The 21229-nt window shown below is 41.9% G+C and overlaps 1 protein-coding gene across 1 annotated transcript in view; it reads left to right on the top strand.

Annotated features, from left to right (window-relative positions):
* LOC124722196 (pleckstrin homology domain-containing family G member 7-like) overlaps window positions 1-21229 on the top strand; it is a 543685-nt gene that overhangs the window by 343382 nt on the left and 179074 nt on the right. Inside the window, exon 6 of the mRNA XM_047247394.1 lies at window positions 1460-2050. Within this exon, the coding sequence (XP_047103350.1) occupies window positions 1460-2050 (591 nt within the window). The remainder of the gene's footprint in view (window positions 1-1459; window positions 2051-21229) is intronic.

The following is a 21229-nucleotide window of genomic DNA, read 5'->3' as shown; positions in this document are numbered from 1 at the left end:
GAAGGCTGAAATTACGTTTTTCGCTATCTTTGAATCATGGGCCTGTTCGACACAGATAGTACTCCAGTCCTATGGAGACTGCACAGTTCCAGTTTATAGGAAAAGCTTTCTTGTCTTGTACGGTAATTACTCATATGTTCACTTCCCATTCTTCTCCTTAACCGCTTATGTGTAACATTTGGACGCTAGAAGAGCGCTTCATGTATCATACTGACGACTAATGTAGAGCCAGAACTTTAATTCAGTTTACAATATTAAAAACTGCTTAAAAGCTGATGGAACTTATACACTGTATATAGACATAAAAAAGACACTGTTTCCTTTGTCTCTTCAAGAGTTCCCAGTGTTTGTGTTTCACTGTCTAATGCTTCCATTCCCCTCGTCCTATTTTCACTAGTTAGTAACAGTCACAAATTTAACCAAACAAAATCGAAATTTACTTATTTGGCAGTGAAGAGCTCACAAACAAGTAAACAAGGTAAGGTACAAGCTTTGGCCGCGTGCCTAGTAAGAAATACATGTTTCTGTTTCGATTTTAATGCAGTTTTACTTTCGTGCATTGTAGTTTAATAGATAATAAGACGAAAACCGCCTTGAGCTGCTAGTAAAGTACTTTATCTACACCACCAATTCCAGTAGTCTGACCATTATTAGGTTCAGAAAAGTATTCTTAGCTTTTATGAACCTGATGATGGTCAAACGACTGGAACTGGTTGCATTAATAAAGTATTTAACCAGCAGCTCAAGGCGGCAATTTGACATTTTTCAAATGTATAAGAGCTGTGGGACATCACCTCGTTCAGATAATAGAATGTGCGTGGGTTTTATACTCACAAATGGTGATGAACGAAGCTTGTAATTATAATCACTGTTTATTACAAAAAAAACTTAAAAACTTTAAAGCTGCAGTACATTCTCACATTCGTCACCATTTTCATATCATTGTTTCCATTCTGATTAGTGCCGTTCTGAAAATTTCCCCACAAAATTTACTGAAGTTTATATGAGACATCGTACGGGACAGTTATTATTCTTACCATTCACACGAGATTGTTAACAATGCCACCTGAGCCACTTTAAACCTGAGTACAACTTCCTTAATAACTTCTTAATGCAGTCTTTTTCTCTGAATCCTGTAACTAATATTCTTCTTGTAATAACATTTGCACATCTCACATATCGTTGACATTTACTTCACTTTCAGTAAGCACTAATGTACGCCTTATGCTGTTCTTCAAAATTCTGTCGACCTCCACTAGCCACATGACGCACTGGCTCACTCGAAACAGCAAGCGCGCTCGAATCGTAAAACCCACATTGTTAGCAATACGCTGCACAAAAATGTCCACCTACCAAATAACTTTGCCCTCTGTAGATACGGCACGTCACAGCTGATGGCTGGAAGATGAGTATACTACTCAGTGAATTTCGTGCGAGTAACTCTTTCCTTTGTTCACAGTTCGAGCGATCTAGCCGAGGCAAGTCCGGAAGCATCTGCGGGCTGGAAGAGGTTCTGAACTGCCTGCAGCGGATAGATTTCGATGACGAGCAACTGTCACGGTTCCGCGGAATGTGCTGGAGCGAGTTCGTGCAGTACTGCGAGAAGAAGGAGAAGGCGGGCAGCGGTAGCGGCAGCGGCAGCAGCGGCAGCCAGAGCGGCAGCGGCAGCGCCTCCTCCAGCGAGGCGTCCAGCCCCGACCGCGTGCCCGCCGCGCAGCCTGCGCCGCCCCCGCCGCCCCCGCGCGCCCCCAGCCCGCCGCCGGCTCCCACGCCGCCCCCGACGCGGCCGCTGCGCCGCTGCCTGCAGCGCGCGCAGAGTGAGCGCTGCTTCGAGCGCCGCCTGATGGGAGCGCGCGCCGTCTGGAAGGGGCTGGACCGCTCCCTGCCGCTCAAGCCCAGCCCGCTGGTGTCCACGCTCAGCGAGAAAGACCTGCTGGTGTCGCCCGTGTCCACAACCAGCCGCATCGAGAGCAAACGACGCGAGGCCCTGTGGGACCTCTTCCAGAGCGAGTGCGCCTTTCTCTACGACCACCTCATGGTTCTCAAAAACGTGAGTACCCTGTCAACAACCTATCACGAAAATAACATGTGCTTTACACTAAAGCCTGATATACAAAGTAAGAGCCTACGGAATATCAGACCAGCCGTGTGGCTGGATTCAAGAGTTTTTAGCAAACAGAACACAGCATGTTGTTCTCAATGGAGAGGCGTCTACAGACGTTAAAGTAACCTCTGGCGTGCCACAGGGGAGTGTTATGGGACCATTGCTTTTCACAATATACCGGGTGATCAAAAAGGTCAGTATAAATTTGAAAACTGAATAAATCACGGAATAATGTAGATAGAGAGGTACAAATTGACACACATGCTTGGAATGACATGGGGTTTTCTTAGAACCAAAAAAATACAAAAGTTCAAAAAATGTCCGACAGATGGCGCTTCATCTGATGAGAATGGCAATAATTAGCATAACAAAGTAAGCCAAAGCAAAGATGATGTTCTTTACAGAAAATGCTGAATTTGTCCACCATCATTCCTCAACAATAGCTCTAGTCGAGGAATAGTGTTGTGAACAACACTGTAAAGCATGTCCGTAGTTATGGTGAGGTATTGGCGTCGGATGTTGTCTTTCAGCATCCCTAGAGATGTCGGTCGATCACGATACATTTGCGACTTCAGGTAACCCCAAAGCCAATAATCGCACGGACTGAGGTCTGGGGACCTGGGAGGCTACAGTCTCCATTTCTTCCTAAACTGTCTCAGCAGCATTACGCCTTGTGCTCGGTCGACCACTACGGGGTCTATCGCCTAAATAACCCGTGGCTTCGAACTTCGAAATCATTCTCGCCACAGCTGCATTTGTCAATGGACCTTTACCCGTTAGAATCCTCTTCCTATGGCGATAGGATCGTAACGCTGAAATAGCACATTCCCCATTCTGATAATACAGCTTCACTAAAAGCGCCTTTTCAGGTAACATCAACATGCTGCCACTGCTGGCCTATCTGATTCTCTCTCTCATTACAGCTCCTTTTATGCACGATTGTCATGCGCAGTCACTGACGTTTTGCTGTCCAGCGCCATCCATCGGACATTTTGTGAACTTAGCCTTTTTTTGTTCTAATAAAACCCCTTGTCATTCCAAGCATGTGTGTCAATTTTTACCTCTCTATCTACATTATTCCGTGGTTTACTAAGTTTTCAAATTTATACTGACTTTTTGATCACCCGGTATATAAATAATCTAGCAAACAATGTCGGAAGTTCCATGCGGCTTTTCGCGGATGATGCTGTAGTATACAGAGAAGTTACAGCATTAGAAAATTGCAGCGAAATGCAGGAAGATCTGCAGCGGATAGGCACTTGATGCAAGGAGTGGCACCTGGCCCTTAACACAGACAAATGTAATGTATTGCGAATACATAGAAAGAAGGATCCTTTATTGTATGATTATATGATAGCGGAACAAACACTGGTAGCGGTTACTTCTGTGAAATATCTGGGAGTATGAGTACGGAAAGATTTGAAGTGGATGATCATATAAAACTTATTGTTGGTAAGGCGGGTGCCAGGTTGAGATTCATTGGGAGAGTCCTTAGCAAATGTAGTCCATCAACAAAGGAGGTGGATTACAAAACACTCGTTCGACCTATACTTGAGTATTTCTCATCAGTGTGGGATCCGTACCAGGTCGGGTTGACAGAAGAGGAAGATCCAAAGAAGAGCGGCGCGTTTCGTCACAGGGTTATTTGGTAAGCATGATAGCGTTACGGAGATGTTCAGCAAACTCAGGTGGCAGACTGCAAGAGAGGCGCTCTGCATCGTTGTTTAGCTTGCTGCCCAGGTTTCGAGAGGGTGTGTTTCTGGATCGAATATATTGCTTCCCCCTATTTATACCTCCCGAGGAGATCACGAATGTAACATTAGAGAGATTCTAGCGCGCACGGAGGCTTTCCGGCAGTCGTTCTTCCTGCGAACCATACACGACTGGAACAGGAAAATGAGGTAATGTGCCCTACGTCACACACCGTTGGTTGGCTTGCGGAGAATAAATGCAGATGTAGATGAAGATGTGGAAGTAGCTTAGGGCATGGGATGGTGATATGCACATATACAGATGGCAGGAGTATCGCGTGCATTGTGCCTAAAAGGCAGGGCATTGACAGAGCTGTCACCTGTACTCAAGTGATTCTTGTGTAAAGGTTTCCGGCGAGATTATGCCTGCACGGCGAGAATTAACAGACTTCATACGCGAAATGGTAGTTGGAGCTAGACGCACAGGACTGTCTATATCGAAAATCGTTGGGCAGTTAAATATTCTGAGATCCACAGTCTGAAGAACGTGCCCAGAATACCAAATTTCAGGCATTACTTCTCACCACAGACAACGCAGTGGCCGACGGCCTTCACTTAACGACCGTGAGCAGCAGCGTTTGCAAAGGTTTGTCAGTGCTAACAGAGAAGCAACACCGTGTGAAATAACCGCATAAATCAATGTGGGCCGGCCGGCGGGTGTGGTCGAGCGGTTCTAGGCGCTTCAGTCTGGAACCGAGAGACCGCTACGGTCGCAAGTTCGAATCCTGCTTCGGGCATTGATGTGTGTGATGTCCTAAGGTTAGTTAGGTCTAAGTAATTCTACAATCTAGGGGACTGATGACCTCAGATGTTAAGTCCCATAGTGCTCAGAGCCATTTGAACCATCAATGTGGAACGAACGACGAACGTATCCGTTAGGACACGGCGGTGAAATTTGGTGTTCATGGGCAATGGCCGTACGGCAGTAGACGACCGACGCGAGAGCTTTTGCTAACAGCACGACATCGCTCTTAGTACCTCTCCTGGGCTCGTGACCATGTCGGTTGAACCATAGACGACTGGAAAACCGTGACTGGTCAGATGTGTCCCGATTTCAGTTGGTAAGAAATGATGGTAGGGTTCGAGTGTGGCGCAGATTGCCCTAAACCATGGGCACAGGTTGTTAACAAGGCACTGTGCCAGCTGGTGGTGGCTCGATAATGGTCTGAGCTGTGTTTACATCGAATGGCCTGGGTCATTGACTGGGAATTATTTTGCCTGGTTACTTGGAGATCATTTGCAGCAATTTTTGGACTTCCTGTTCCCAAACAATGATAGAATTTTTAGGGATGACAATGCTCCACGTCACTGGGCTACAGCTTTTCCCTGTTTCTTTGAAGAACATTCTGGACAATTCCAGCGAATTATTTGGTCACCCAAATCGCCCGACAAGTATCCCGTAGAACATTTATGGGACATAATCCAGAGGTCAGATCATGCACGAAATCCTGCACCGGCAACACTTTAGCGATTATGGACGAGTACAGGACAGCATTACACAACATTTCTGCAGGGGCTTCCAACGACTCTTTGGGACCATATCATGTTGAGTGTCTGCACTAGCCGGCCGAGGTGGCCGAGCGGTTCTAGGCGCTACAGTCTGGAACCGCGAGACCGCTACGGTCGCAGGTTCGACTCCTGCCTCGGGCATGGATGTGTGTGATGTCCTTAGGTTAGTTGGGTTTAAGCAGTTCTCAGTTCTAGGGGACTGATGACCTTAGAAGTTAAGTCCCATAGTGCTCAGAGCCATTTGAACCATTTTTGTCTCCACTGTTCTGGACAAAAGGAGGTCCGACACGATATTATGAGGTATCCCATGACTTCCGTCACATCAGTGTATTCTTATTAAAATTGTAATTATTTTACATCTTTACAAAAAAATTGCGCAAAAAAGTAACGTTTCTTCCAAAAAGTCAAATGTAAAATCCCGTTACATCTGCAGGGTATGGGCAGAAATTTGGGAACACCAAAACCACAACACGTTACGATGCCAATACATTGTACGAAAGCCACTGGCATTCAAGATATCTTCCAGTCATCTCATAATAATTACAGGTCTTATGCACTTTACAAGGGAATCTTATACCAGTCCTGAAAAATTGTGGCAAGTTCACGTAACGATAATGGAGGTGGATAGCAATCACTCACACTTCTCCCCAAAGTAGGCCATAAAGGCGCAATAATATTGACATTTGGTGACAGTGGTGACCAGGGAAGATTCGACAAGTCATTCTCTTGCTCACATAACCAATTCTATACGTTGCGTGGCTGAGTGAGTAGAGGCGCTGTGGTCTTGAAGCACAGCATCGCCGCTGGGGAACAAACATTTATCATAGAATGGACCCGGTCAGCCAAAATGAGCACGTAGTTCTTGGCAGTATTGCGACCTTGCAGAGTAAGCATGGGACCCATGCAATATCACGATACGGCTGCCCAAATCATAACTGAAATCTTGCTATGCTTCACTCTTGGGACGCAGACTCTGTCAGAAGTTGAACACAGTGTTAAACAAGACTCATCCGACCAATCTACTTTCTTCCATTTCTCTACAGCCCATTTCACTGTTTTCTGGAAATTGACTGAAATGACTAATTATGTAATTTTACGCCCCTAATATGCTTTTTTCCTCTTGAATTTCAGTATTTTTCTATAAAAACGGAAATGAAATTCAAATAATTTGAAAGCCCTCTCAAACGTTCCATTAGCGTCATGTGATGTCTGTGACGTCACTAGCTACATCGCTCCTCCTACCAATTCACAGTGGTGTCTTGTTTTGCAATTTACGTTTCGTAAAATTGGTTATAAATGGTGTGTAGTACCATAGAGTTATATAAATATCTGAAAAGTTATTTTTGAGTGTTGCAGAGAATAAGATGCGTAAAATGTGGTTGCACTGTACAGGCAAATTGCCACCACGGTCACGCACAAGTTCACTAACGTAATTGAAAAGGTGTTGCTCTATAAACTTGCATCCGAGATATGCTCTCCCACTGTTACAGCGAGGGATTGCGTCATTCAGTGAAATTAAACACTTAATGACAATTGTCGTTTTACCCAACTACACCTCGATTATTCGGTAGTTCAGTTGTTTGTGCGGTGGACCGTCGAATTTTGTAAGACGATGAACATAGATCACTGGTTCGAATCGAACCCGAAAGAACATTTCTAGCTGATTTGTAAAACGACTCGACAGTCCTCTCATAATAAAACCAAATCAAAATTACAAAACTTCACCACACCGATCAGATATAGAAAATTATTGTGTTTTCCTTGCTGTTTACATAAGCTCATATTTGCATTCGCTGTTCACACACGTCACGTTCAAAGAAGATATTTTCCAGGTAATGTGACCACACGCATTTCACTTTATTAGAAACAATGTTTTTATCTTCATACTGTGTAGCTAGGATGCTTATTGTCTAAACTTTTGTTGTTTCATCATCTTACCTAAAGTTGAAGTATGTCTTCTACGGACGCTAACGTTAGTTTAGGCAAACAGATATCAGGTTCTTACGTCTGTGTCATCTGCATGTCGTATACTCTTTATATCTCTCCGTGTAGGAAACCTCATCGCCCTACACCTCGCTGTACTGAGGGCGTACGGTGATATCTTGACTACTTGCAAAGCTTTCCAAAAATGTGAATTGGTTGTTCGCAATGTAAACGTATTTATCCTCTATTGTCCATTTCTTAGCCTAATATTAATGTGAAGCTATATATAATACAACCCACAATCGAAAAAGCTGTTACATCAGTTCCTGATAACGTTATTTTCGTATTTCGTGTAAGACTTTTAAAAATATATAACCGTTGTAGGATTCATACAGGCGACCTTTTGATTTGCACTCGTATGCGCTATTCTTTGCGCTACCAAACACTTGCTACGTGTGGTGTTTCTGCTGCGTGTCTTTTACAGAGGAAATCAGCAGTAAGTTTTGCCAAGACTAATTTTATTGTGCTTTTGGGGCGTAGCTCATGACTGATAGTCCACACTATAGTTGCAATATACGGACCCATTTGCAAAAGTTCGACGACTCCTATATTTTGAGCGAGTTTAATAATATTGCAGGGAGCAGGGAAAAGAATGTCCGTCGTTGCACTTATCACCGCTCTAAATGGGTGGAACATAAACGCATCAACTTTCGCAAGGCTTCCACTATCAGTGTTCACAAAATTCCTTTCTATTGTTACTTAAAACTTGCAATTGCGTTTTGCATCAATAAATAGCTAAACTGTTTGCAAAAACAGTACGTAAACACCTCGTAACTTCGGCACTCACAATGACACCGACAACGGTTGTCAGACACCGTTGCCAGAGGTTGCCCGTAACTTCGGCCGACAGCGTGGTTATAGTGCGTCCGATCTCCTCAGTCCGTTTTTGGCAGGATAGGGGAGGTTAGGTTGGGTTAGGTTAGGTTAGAATATATGAATGAAATAGATTAGCTTTTAACCTCTTAGGATGGGGTGGATACCACGAAGCCTCTGTCTTTGGATACGAGTCCTTCCGCCGGAGGTTCGAGGTCTCCCTCGGGCATAGGTGTGTGTGTGTTGTAAGCATAAGTTAGTTTAAGTAGTGTGTCAGTCTATGGACCGATGACCTCAGCAGTTTGGTCCCTTAGGAATTCACACACATTTGAACATTTTGATACGAGTGCTGTATAGCGGCTTCTGCTATTAAAGAGAGACCGAATGCATGTGAAGGAGCTTTCCTGTCTCGTAATGAACGTGGCGGGTACTATACACTCTGTCCTCAGTTATCGGAATAACCCGACAAATTTTACGAGTATATGATATGATTAGAGAAACGTTCTCTTACATCCTCGAGATAGTGCGCTGTATTTATTTAAAGTTACGTTGACGTACGTCAGTTAACATTCAGTGACTATCATTTAGCACGAGAGTGAAAGACAAGCATAAAGTGTAGCATAAAGTATTCTGAAAACCTAAAGCACTTAAAAGTGGAAATACGTACCGTACACCACATTCACAAACCACTTCATATTGACAGTATCACTACCCTACTGTCATAAAACGCCAGTAAGCAGTAATAATAAACTGTAGGCAACTAGTGACAACATACCACAAAAAAGATCCAGTACAGTAGCTACAAGCATATAAGATACGCCACCCTCTTCGCTTGAACAGATTAATTTTTGAGGTTATGATCTATGCCCAAAATTTCGAAAAAAATTTTGCCTATTTGAGGTTTCGAATAAACCTGCGATTTCAGTCCATACATTCCGAACTATATCCCGATTATGATATTTTCATCCTCAGGGTAGCACAAACTCACTCTTTCTTGGACCAAACTTATCACGCTCCATATTTCGTGTGCGAGAACGTCGGTCGATCTGACCGAAGAAAATAAACTGATTTGCATTTCACTGATTGTCGACCAAAGTCTGTACGTTCGGGAGATACGATCGGCTATAGTGTAACCGCGCACGTAGTGTGAAACGTCCCCTTAGAAAAATTAATGAGTTACTGTGCTGGCAAACCCCTTACGTTATTTGATTTTCAAACAGCTGAGCAAAACTGAACGTACTCAGACATTTCTCTCTTTGCTTATTCTGATCATCACTAAACTGACACACAATATTTTTAGCGCAACGCAATCTAACTTTCAAAAATCCCTACAAAAGAATGGCCCTGACTAACAATAACCTATACTTTTCATAAATGACTTACCTCACAAAAATCTTCGTTACTCAAACTACTGCAATACAGCGTGCGCCAATACTGCCAGCTGAATAAAAGATTGTAGCTACTGATAGGCATAGTTAGCAAATGAAAGATTTTGATAAAGAACAAACAATGTATTTACCTTAATAGTGTTCAAAAGTCATAATATATATATATATATATATATATATATATATATATATATATATCAGTTCATGACATCCAGTCTTACAAATTTAATGTCTCTGATGGACACACGTCCAGATCATCCGCTCTCAAAACTCCGCCATCTCTCTCCCCACATCCACCACCGCTGGCGGCTCACCACCAACTGCGCGACGCTACGCGCTGTTAACAGCCAACTGCCCAACACTACAATAGCAAATTCCAACAATGCAAACCAGCCACAGACTTCACACAGCACAGCCGGTGATTTTCATACAGAGCGCTACGTGGCGTTACCAATATAAAAACCTAAACAGCCGACTTACAAGTGGCGTACTGATTTGAAAAGATCGACCGTCTCCGGCAGTTGTCGGTCGTCGGCGAAATCCACCGATATCGGTGCCATTGTGACCGCAGCCTTACTCCTAGCCTGTGACGTCACCAGAGCATCAACCAGTAACAGAGGGTTTTCGATCACATGACCAGATCTTGATATTTAATGATTTTTGAGCTTTAATTACATAAAACTAATAAATATTGTGTGAGAATATTGACTGTTAGTGCTATTTATATATTATAATCTATCAGAATAACAACAATATGAACCACATTTTTAACATAGAAAAATAGTCTATTCCAGCTCTGCCTGCAATTCCCATCGTATGGAGCTCGTTTCGTGCTGGTCTGGTGCTGACAGGGTTCACGAGTGCGACATTTAGTCCTGGCAGTGACTTTTTCAGCTGTCGCCCTCTTATTTTTCGTTACTATCCTTTTCAATGCCTATCTTCAGTGCTTCAAAAAGACACTCGTCTACATTGTGACTTAGCTGATATTTCGCTTCCCCTGTATGCGGTAAAATTTTCTATATGGTGTCTCTTGAAACAACAAAACGCTTCCGCTATATTGCTTACGGAAGCACACATCATAAAAAAACTAAGAATTTGCTTACATTCGAATTCACTTAGTTCCGACTCCGCACCCACAACGACACACAGCACAATTCTGACTACGACGGACACTCACAACATATTAAGGATATTGCGCAGGAGCCTTCCGCGGTCGAATACAATAGTCCAACCTGCAGGCTTGGCTAAATCTGCATTTATGTTCGAACATGCATTTCTTGAGGCTTTTACTTATTTTTGTCCAACACCTGTACATTATACCACCATGTTGTCCGAATCACCATAAACTCAGCAGAGCAAATATTGATCACTGCCTTAAAAGAGCACCATGGCTTTAAAGCGCAGTACATTGTGTCGAACTGTTACCATGTGGTAGTGTGACCTTCCACTGCTGAAGTATGTCGTACTGTGTATATGCCAGTCTGGTGTATGGAATGAGCGAGTTAAATGAAGCAGCATTTCTACAGGTATGCCATATCCAGCTGAAACATATAATTGATGATTCGATCCGATGGAGATAACAAACCACGAATATGTTGACTGTGACGTTTAATCACTGTTCCAGAGTCTCAGACATTTTCTATGGAATTTACACCGGTGATTTAGCTGGCCAGCCGAGATATGATAAGGTGCATTAGAGTTTGTCATATCTAGAACGTATGTATGCAGCCCTATGAGCATGGCTTTTGTCATCGTGAAACACTGTACACTCGGCGTGCAGATGTAAGAGAAAATGTAACACATGGTCATCAAGAACGTTTAAATAGTCACCCTGGTCCATGTATCCGGTAATTTGTAGGTGAGGGCCCAAGTCATGGTAGGAGAAACACCCCCACAAGTTCACAGAAACATCTCAGGTTTGAGCTATACCCTCCACATACTGAATTACTGAATTAAACACCTCTTTAAGCCGTCGGTGCACCCTACACTTTGTATCATCCGAAAAGAAGCAAAATCGAAACTCATCAGACGACACTACCACACTACTCCCCCCCCCCCCCCCCAATCAGTTACTCGTACTGTCCAGTTTCTGTATTTTTTGACCCAGTGAAGTCGTCCGGCTTTGTGTGCCGCCATGAAAAATGGCTTCGCGAGGAAACCGACTCTAAATGTCGACTTCATGCAGTTGCCTTCCCGGTTTTCCGTCGGAAACTAGTTGACATGTACTTGGATTCACTTACAGCAGAAACTCTTGTCAGATTGAAATCGATTTCACTGACAAGGCGTGATAGTCGTCATCGGTCCTTTTCGGTTAAGATACTTTCACAAACACTGGTCTTACGCCGTGAGGCATGGTATACCATTACTTTTAGACACTTTGGAGAGTCCACGTTAATACACCAACAAATCGGACAATTCACTCTCGATGTGGTCATGGGCAGATCCATACACGGGAGTTGCTTTCATTCATTTTGTCATGTCTCCACGTTGCCTATCTTACTGTTCTGATTCCATATATACGGGTGGAACATACATATCCCTTTGCTGCCATGACTTACGCCAGCAGTGGAGGGCCACATGACCGGCACCTACTAGGTCCACATCACCTGCAGCGCCCCAGTCCGACCAATGTACTGATTTGAGGGGATACTGATAGTCTGTCTAGTGAGATTAGTTTGCTGTATACTTGGTACCAATAACTCCTTATCTGCCGAGATTTTGAAATCAGTTCTTGTCAATGAAACATTTATGCCACTCAAGAGCATCTGAAAAGAGAAGTGCCCTAATACAAAACCGCACTATAATATTTGTAAATAGATCTTTGTTGATAATTTGCTTCAAAATGTCCAGAAGTTTGAACTCCACATCTGTTGACATGTGTCCAGAATATTCTATGTTCCATACTTCTTCAGTATCTCACAATATTAACTGGTTTCTAATTTTATATTCTCTCTTCGGTGTCCAAATTCGACATATATATGCCAATTTTTTAAAGTTTATTACCACTCATTACAATTCAAGTGACAACCCAAAATTTACCCGTTGCTTAAGACACTTTTGCAGTCAAGATAAAGTGAATAAATTATTTTTCATTCATTTTCACGTTATTCACTGGTTTTGTTACTCGTCTTATATGATTATCACGTCACTGGTTTCTTTGCAGTATGTGAATAAGTAACCCGACTGCTTTTTTTATGCCTTTATCTCGTATTACAGCTATTCTCTCGTATGACATAACGAAACTCCTTTTCAGAAACATTCGTCTATCTTGGGTCTCGTTAATACTGAGTTGCCCATCTACGGAGTCTAATTCATTTCCTTAATATAAATGAGTCAAAAATCTGTCCCACTACAAACTAGTTAGTTTTTTCATGTTTCATGCTTGTTTTCCTTTTCCATTAATTTCCCGAACCAAAGTTTCACGTTATTCTCTTTACCGCCATCTTCTCCGGCCTCAATCTAATCCTCGCATATTTTATTCTCTGCTTATAGCACCGAAGCTTTGTTTTATGCCAGGGAAACATCAAGAAACAATTGTATTGTGTTGATAAATTGCTGCACTCAACATTAGTAGAAAAACACTTGTGTTTATCAGAGGGTCGTACTTACGTTTTAAAACTATAGGTAAACGAATTTTAATTAATCTGTTACAAATTTTTTTTTATAGCTGTACTAAAATTTCTGTCACAGCAATGAAGAAGAATCTCGTTCTACTTGTTGATCATTGCGAAAATGAAATTTTTTTATATGAGATACGTTACCAGAAGCACTCACGTAAATGAAATATTCTCGTACATTCACATTAACAAAAACTGACACAGATTGCGGAGGAACATTTACCTGCAGCGACAAACTGTGGGCTGCGGATGTTGGAAAAAAGCTATAGTACTGCAGCTTACTTTTGTAAGGGGACACATGAAGAGAACCTTACATGTACAAGTTTACTAATTCTTCTGACGTGGCGCTGTAAGTGAAGATCAATAACTTTGAGACACACATGATTTGTTATTAATTACATCAATTTTCTTCATGATGATGCTGAGAACGAGATTTCCCTCCTACAATAATTTTTAAGTACTTCATCACTTATTTACTTACCAGATGGAAATCGTAATTCTTCCTCTTCTTCTTATCTTCTTCTTCTTCTTCTCATTCTTCTTCTTTGTCATTTCACTGCAGAATTCACACCTGTTAAAGCTCTACTCATATTGGCTTTTACAAATTTTCTCGTAGCGTACTGCTCTTCTTGAATGTGTAACGTAGGTCAGTTTCGTAATGGAAATATAAATTACAAGTTTATTTTAGCCCACAGCCGAATTTAAGTAATAAATTGATCAAATTTTACGAATTTTCAGTAGGAGCACTCAGTGAGCCACAGTTCTACAACTGCTTTCACCACATTACTTACCTGAGATTTTTGGAACGCAGATGTAACTGTAATAATAATACTTTTTGTAGCTGTATAGACTCAGCTATTAAAGAAAATCGACATGTGTGTGATTCCGTGCTTAATTCAATTCTTCCGGAGATAACTATTCATTTTTCAAACTGTTTAAAAATTCACTGGCATCGCAATAAACCTTTCGGTAACTCTATTGATCCTGAACAATTGTTACATCAGCATCCTGATCACAGTCATAAATGGACGGAGGAATAGCACCAGATGTCCCAGTTCTGTGTACAGCGTCACGATCGACTTATGCAGGTCCAAGGAGAACGAATATTACAAGAATTGCGACGGTACAGTAATAATAGTTCTTTTTCTCAGGTCGTACCGATCTCGTAGAGTTTCTTGTTCGTATCGGTCGCTTTTTCAATAATGAAAAGAAAATTTAAACGGGTTTTGTGATACACAAATTCAAAATATAGTGTTTGACAGAATGAAATATAGATGCTGCATTTAAATTATGTTAACCAACAACGAATTTAAAGCACAAAATCATCCATAGTTTATTGATTTCTTGCATAAATTAAATTACAGATTGATGAAAATCTACTTGCTGTAGCAAATCAGATCTAAAATGACTCGAGTCTTCCTATAGTGGTTATAATCTCATTATAAATTTTAAATTAATTCTGTAACACTGCAAGCAACTATAGTCCCAGAATATTTTATGTCCAGAGCAGCACTATTCACGAGAAACACAACTCAGTTCGACGCGCGATGTAATTATGGTATATGTCAACAGCACCAGAAGCATTTAGAGTGCAACTAGCTGTGTAATTATTCTAAGTCCGGACCAGCTCTACTCGCGACAGTCACAAGTCCGTACGACCCCCAATGAAACCATCGTAAGTGTCGAAAGAGGAAAAAATATTCGGAGTCCACACTATAACACCACGAAAATTATTCTACATCACAGTGGTTGCCGTCGTGAAATTCTCTAAGACCGTAAATTCATGCGACTGAATCATCACCCAGAGAAACACAAATCCTGCCTTTCCACCTACGTCCTGCCTTCGGATTTTCCGCGAATTTGCGTCACTCAGATGGTAAGCAATACGAATAGTCTGTAGTACAACTTTCGATTCACACAAGCTATCTTAAAACTATAGGTGTCTGTAGAAGCGCCCCGAAATGCCGATTAAAATGATATACAACAATAAATTATGTTCTAAGTGGAAAAGACGGACAAGGACAGTTAGGCGCCACACTGCATTGTGGCCAGATCCGCCCGGCGCTCGCTATTTCAGATGAGATTAATAATTCTTAACTGTGTGTTAAAATGTATGCAAGCTCTTGATTGCACACGACGAAATTAAGACTATTAGTAGCTACCTTCTCAATTAAATATTGAGTTCCCGTGTGGCGGACAAGCCGACTAGTGTGAAGTCACAAGTTCGTTGTAGGGCCCGTATATCTCGTTGGCCCCGATTCCGTCAATATGACGTCATGCACTGTTACCAGATGCCCCATTCCCCTCCCTTTCTGACATAATCCAATTGCCCTTTATATATAATTGGAATAAATTCAAAAATTGGTGCAAGATTCAAAACTAGCCCAATTTTCCTATGTATAACATGGTGGGGAAATTCGAAAAAATGTTGGGAATAACTGCTCCCACTCTGCCGGTTCTGAGACAATGGGCATTGTCTCCCAGAGTCACACCCCTCCATCTGTGCCAGTTCTGAGACAAAGGGCATTGTCTTAGTTGAGATGTTTTCCCCAAACCAAACCGATACATGTAGCACCTTCCAACTTGGGAAAGCATTTACAAGGAAACGTCACCAGCTGTACCTCATTTTAAGCTGAACATAAGCACACATCCAAGGTATCATCCCCAACAAAAAAATTTGGTCCATAATTATGACAGTAACTAGACATGACATTCCGAATGTACAACTATTAAATTTCGCACACAGCTGTCTTTTGTCACTCGCCCTACCCCACTGCAGCTACCTAATAACAGAAGTGAATTACTGTACAGTGAATCGAATAAACCGTTTTTGAAATACTGCTCTCATTGGCAAAATGCTTTGTACGTTATGTCAAAGTACATGGTTTATAACCTGTCACTTGTGCCAGATATCTCTTTTCTTTGAACATTTTTATGCTGTGATTCACAAATGCAGTGTACATCAATGAAATGAAAGGGTGTGTCATTAGAGAAGTAGCAGAGTGCTTTTTCATTATTAACACCACAGCTGTGCATTATTATTTTTTTCTTGCATTTTGAAGCTGACAATGTTAGAGTGAAGTACATATACATGAGATGAGCTATTCTTCTACGTCGTTGACATGGTTCAATTGTAAATCGAATATCATTAACTTCATGTCTTAATAATTCTTCATTTTTTTAGGTTTATTCATTTTGATTTTGAGGCAAATATATAGTTCTAGAATATCAATGCAAGAATATTATTAAATAATACTGAATGTATATGATCATGAGGTTGACGTATTATGTACTGCACTCACATTACTTACACGTTTTCCACATAGAAATAGGATTTCGTAAAACATTTGACAGATGTGTCCACCTCCCCCCTCCTCTTTCGTCACCTTCAGTGTCCTGCAAATAGGAGGGCTCTGGTTGTCACTCCACTGTACAATATTTCACACTCACACCTTAGGCGGATGCAGTGGGGGTGAAGCAACAGGCAAAGATGCAGTGCATGCCAAATTGCGAAATTTAAAAGGTGTACATTCAGAAGGTCATCAATGTGTACTCTCAAAATTATAGCCCAGATTTTCGCACCGGATCGATTGCTGATGCTGATACCTTCCAATCGCACTTCTTTATTGTTAAAATAGGAGGTTGGGTTGGTGATGTTTCCTTATTAGAAAGATTGCTATCCATAGCCGTAACAAAAGGTTTTTCCTCTACCTGTTTAAACCCATTGGTTATTTATAGCAAGCCACGTAGGGAACTTAAACATATTTTCCCTCTGCAAGTACTTACCAGTCTTAATCTGACTGCTGTATATAGCTCAACTAGTTCTAGCAAAATAAAAATCCATTTAGTAGACGTAAACATGTCTTCCCCATGCAGATAGAAGGCTATTATTCACTCAGACACATAGTGGCATGCAGTGTTGTTTACACTGAAGTGACAAAACCCACAAGATACTTCCTAGTATTGCGTCTGACCTCCTTTGGTCCAGCGTAGTGGAGCAATTCAATATGGCATGGGCTCAACAAGTCGTTGGGAGTCTCCTGCATAAATATTGAGCAATACTGCTTCTAAAGCCCTCCATAATTGCAAAAATATTGTCAGTACAAGATTTTGTGCACAAACTGACTTCTCGATTATTTCCCACAAATTTCCAGTGAGATTCATGTTACGCCCTCAAATCGTCCAAAAGTTCTTCAAACCAATCGCAAATAATTGTAGCCAAGTGACATTATGCATTGTCATCCACAAAAATCCCATCATTGTTTGGGAACAAAAAGTACATGAATGGTTGCAAATGGTCTCCAAATAGCCAAACATAACCTTTTCCACTCAATGATCAGTTCAGTTGGACCAGTTTACATTCCATGTAAACACCGCCCACACCATTATGGAGCCACCACCAACTTCCTCAGAGCCTTGTTGACAACTTCAGTCCATGGCTTTGTGGTGTCTGCACCATACTCGAACCCCACCATCAGCTCTTACGGAATAACATCGTGACTCAACTGACCAGCCCATGGTTTTCCAATTGTATAAGGTCCAATCGATGTGGTTCCAAGCCCAGGAGAGGCTCTGCAGGCTATGTCGTGCACTTAGCAATGGCTATCGTGTCAGTCGTCTGCTGCCACAGACCATTAAACCCTGATATCACCACACTGTCCTAGTGTATTCGTTCGTCATATGTCCAACATTGATTTTTGCTGTTATTCCATCCGTTGTTGCCTGACAACTCTACACAAACGCCACTGCTTTCCGTCGTTAAGTGAAGGCCGTCGGCTACTTCGTTGTCCATGGTGAGAGGTAATGCCTGAAATTTGGTGTTCTTCGCAAACTCTTCACACTGTGTATGCCAGAATATTGAATTACCTAACAACTTCCGAAATGGAATGTCCAATGAGTTTAGCTCCATGTACCATTCTGCATTCAAAGTCTGTTAATCCCATCGTGTAGGCATAGTGTTGGAAAGCTTTTCACATGAGTTCCCTGAGAACAAATGACAGCTCTTCCAGTGCATCCCCTTTTATGTCTTGTGTCTTGCGATAATACTACCATCTTTATGCGTGCATATCGCTATTCCATGACTTTGTCGCCTCAGTGTAAAGCAATCATCACTGTCTAGTTTCCCAGCTCACTGGTGCATTCTGTGTGGATCCCAGGTCACTTGTCTTAAGTTAAAAAACAGTGCAGAATGTTAAGTTTAAAATCACAGGAAATTCAAAAATCATTGATGTACCTATGACTTCAGAGTTCACTTGCCCCAGTTTGAAATCCACATCTGCTACGCTTAAACAACTGCCACCACTATCGACATAGGATGGGAACAGTTGTGTCTTTATTTAAATAGACACTGGTCCAGTGAGTGCCCCCTGCGTGTTTCATCATGCCAAATGCAGCTGACTAACCCGCAGCTGACACCAAAAGAATCACAGCGTCAGAGTGCCAGCAGCCACGAGGTACCTCAGAGACCTGTACAGAAACGCTGTACAATGCATACTGTCTACCTGACTGCCTAAATAGAAGTGCAGGATAGTAGTTCTGATTTCCTCCACTGCAGCAACACAAGAGCCCTTCTAACATCACAGCCCACATGCTGAGTTAAAATGATGGAGATATTTTAAAAGCAACAATCACACATATGCTTTACCTCATATTGAAGATTGCAGGGAAATTCAAAAATTCATCCGAGTTTAAAATGACTTATAGCCCACACATACACATAGGTGACAAAAGTCACAGGACAGCGACATGCACATATATAGATGTCGGTAGTATCAAGTACATTACGTATTGAATTGGCAGAGATGTATTTGATTCATGTGAAAAGGTTTCTGACGTGATTAAGGACGCACGACGGGAATTAACACACTTTGGACGGGGAACGGTAGTTGGAGCTAGATCCATAGGATATTACATTTCGGAAATCGTTACGAAGTTTAATATTCCAAGAGTCAGGGTGTCAAGAATGTCCTCAGGCTACCAACTTTCAGTCATTACCTTTCACCACGGACAATTTAGTGGTCGAAGACCTTCACTTAAGCATTGGCATTTGTGTAGAAGTGTCAGCGCTAACAAACAAGCAATACTGTGTGAAATAAATAAGTCAATGTGGGATGTATAACGAACGTGTCCGTTAGGCAGTGCGGCGAAATTTGGCGTTAATGGAGTATGCCAGCAGAGGACTGACACGAGTGTCTTTGCTAACAGCATGATATCGCCTGCAGCGCCTCTCTTGGGCTCGTGACCATGTCGGTTGGCCCCTAGACAGCGCCGCGCGGACTGGCCGCGCGGTTTGAGGCACCATGTCACAGATTGCGCGGCCCCTCCCACCAGAGGTTTGTGTCATCCCTCGGGCATGACTGTGTGTGTTGTTCTTAGCATAAGTTAGTTTAAGTAGAGTGTGAGTCTACGGACCGATGACCTCAGCAATTTGGTCCCTTAGGAATTCACACACACACACACACACACACACACACACACACACACACACCCTAGACGAGTGGAAAACCGTGACATGTTCGGACCAGTACCGACTTCAGTTGTTAAGAACTGATAGTAGGTTTCGAGTGTGGCACATATCACACGAATCCATGGCCCAAGCTGTCGGCAAGGCACTGTGCAAAATGGTGGTGGCTCCATAATGGTATGGGTTGTGTTTACATGGAATGGAACGGGTCCTCTAGCCCAACTGAAACGATTATTGACTGGAAATGGTTATTTTCGGCTACTTGGACACCAACTGCAGCCATTCAGTAAATTTGCTTCTGTGGAAATGTGTGCTGTAGTAGTTCTTAAAGATGTTTGTTCGAGGCGACAGAGTTAGCAGAGTACTAGTGGTTATTGTAGTAGTACATTCATTCCACAGATTCAAGCAACAGATGCAGTAATCAGTTCAGTAACTTAGTAGAATTAGACTCATACTATAGATCAGATAGGTTCCCAACTAGATGTAGTAGTAGTAGTAGTAGTAGTAGTAGAAGTAGTAGAAGATTCGTACCATAGATTCTTAACTACCTGAACCACACTGATCACTTACTGTTTGACAGATGAATTAAACCCGTTTTTCTGTAGGAATACCTTGGCGTGAAGAAACATTAAACTACAGTCATCCTTCCTATAGACAGATAGTGATAAAATTTCCGGACTAGCATCGCATTTTTAAATGATTTTCAATTGATTCCTCACGTAAGTAGTAAATGTTTTGCTTTAGACATAAGACAATATTTCCAGCAGATTTATGAATGACGACAGTGCAGGAATCTGAAGGTGTGAGCAAAATCTGAAAGGTTCTCATGTTCATAACCGATATGAGGGTTAGTGGGACTTCTGTTTGCAGCCTTTCACTTGTCTATAGAATTTATAAATCATTTTCTGACGAATGGCAATATGCTTCCTTCAAAAATGGCGCTTGTGTGGGAGGTCTTTGATACACATCCGTAAGGGCGGTACAGACATCTGGTGTTTTCACAGGATTTACAAATCGTTTACAACAAATACAGGTATGCGCTCTTCAGAAAGGTGGTTTTGCAGGACGTCTTTGCTGACCAAGGCTGTGAATGTTCATGATGGCGATGGTCTGCTGTTATGACTTACACTGAACTCCAAGTGACAGATTCTTCCAGGTTTCTAGAGGTATCTGACGTCATATGTTTACACACCTCCCATAAACTGTGGGTGCAGACCTAACGTCCAATAACATTCTGGATGCATTCAGATTAGACAAATTTGATGACTATGACATCAACATGAGTGAGCTTCAAACCTTTGTAACATGATTAGAACCTTATAGCACACGCAGCTATTAGTGTGTTTCTGTGGATCGTATTTTGCTGATCATGATAGCGATTGTCAGGAGGTGTGATGTGGGACAATCGTACATGTGGACTTGGGGGAAATCTACAATTCTGTTAGGTTGAAGGACATTTAAATACGTTTGACTGTGTTCAGACCTCGAAATATTTCCAATAATTACTAAACTTAGAGCTATTAAATTCTGTGGGGATTTTGATTTTATGAAGGCTACTGAGAAATACTTCTGATGAAGTTCAGACTTTTAGTATTTTACAG

This window comes from Schistocerca piceifrons, chromosome X (assembly GCF_021461385.2).
Source record: "Schistocerca piceifrons isolate TAMUIC-IGC-003096 chromosome X, iqSchPice1.1, whole genome shotgun sequence".
Lineage (NCBI taxonomy): Eukaryota > Metazoa > Arthropoda > Insecta > Orthoptera > Acrididae > Schistocerca > Schistocerca piceifrons.
This window is presented reverse-complemented; position numbering and strand designations above follow the sequence as displayed.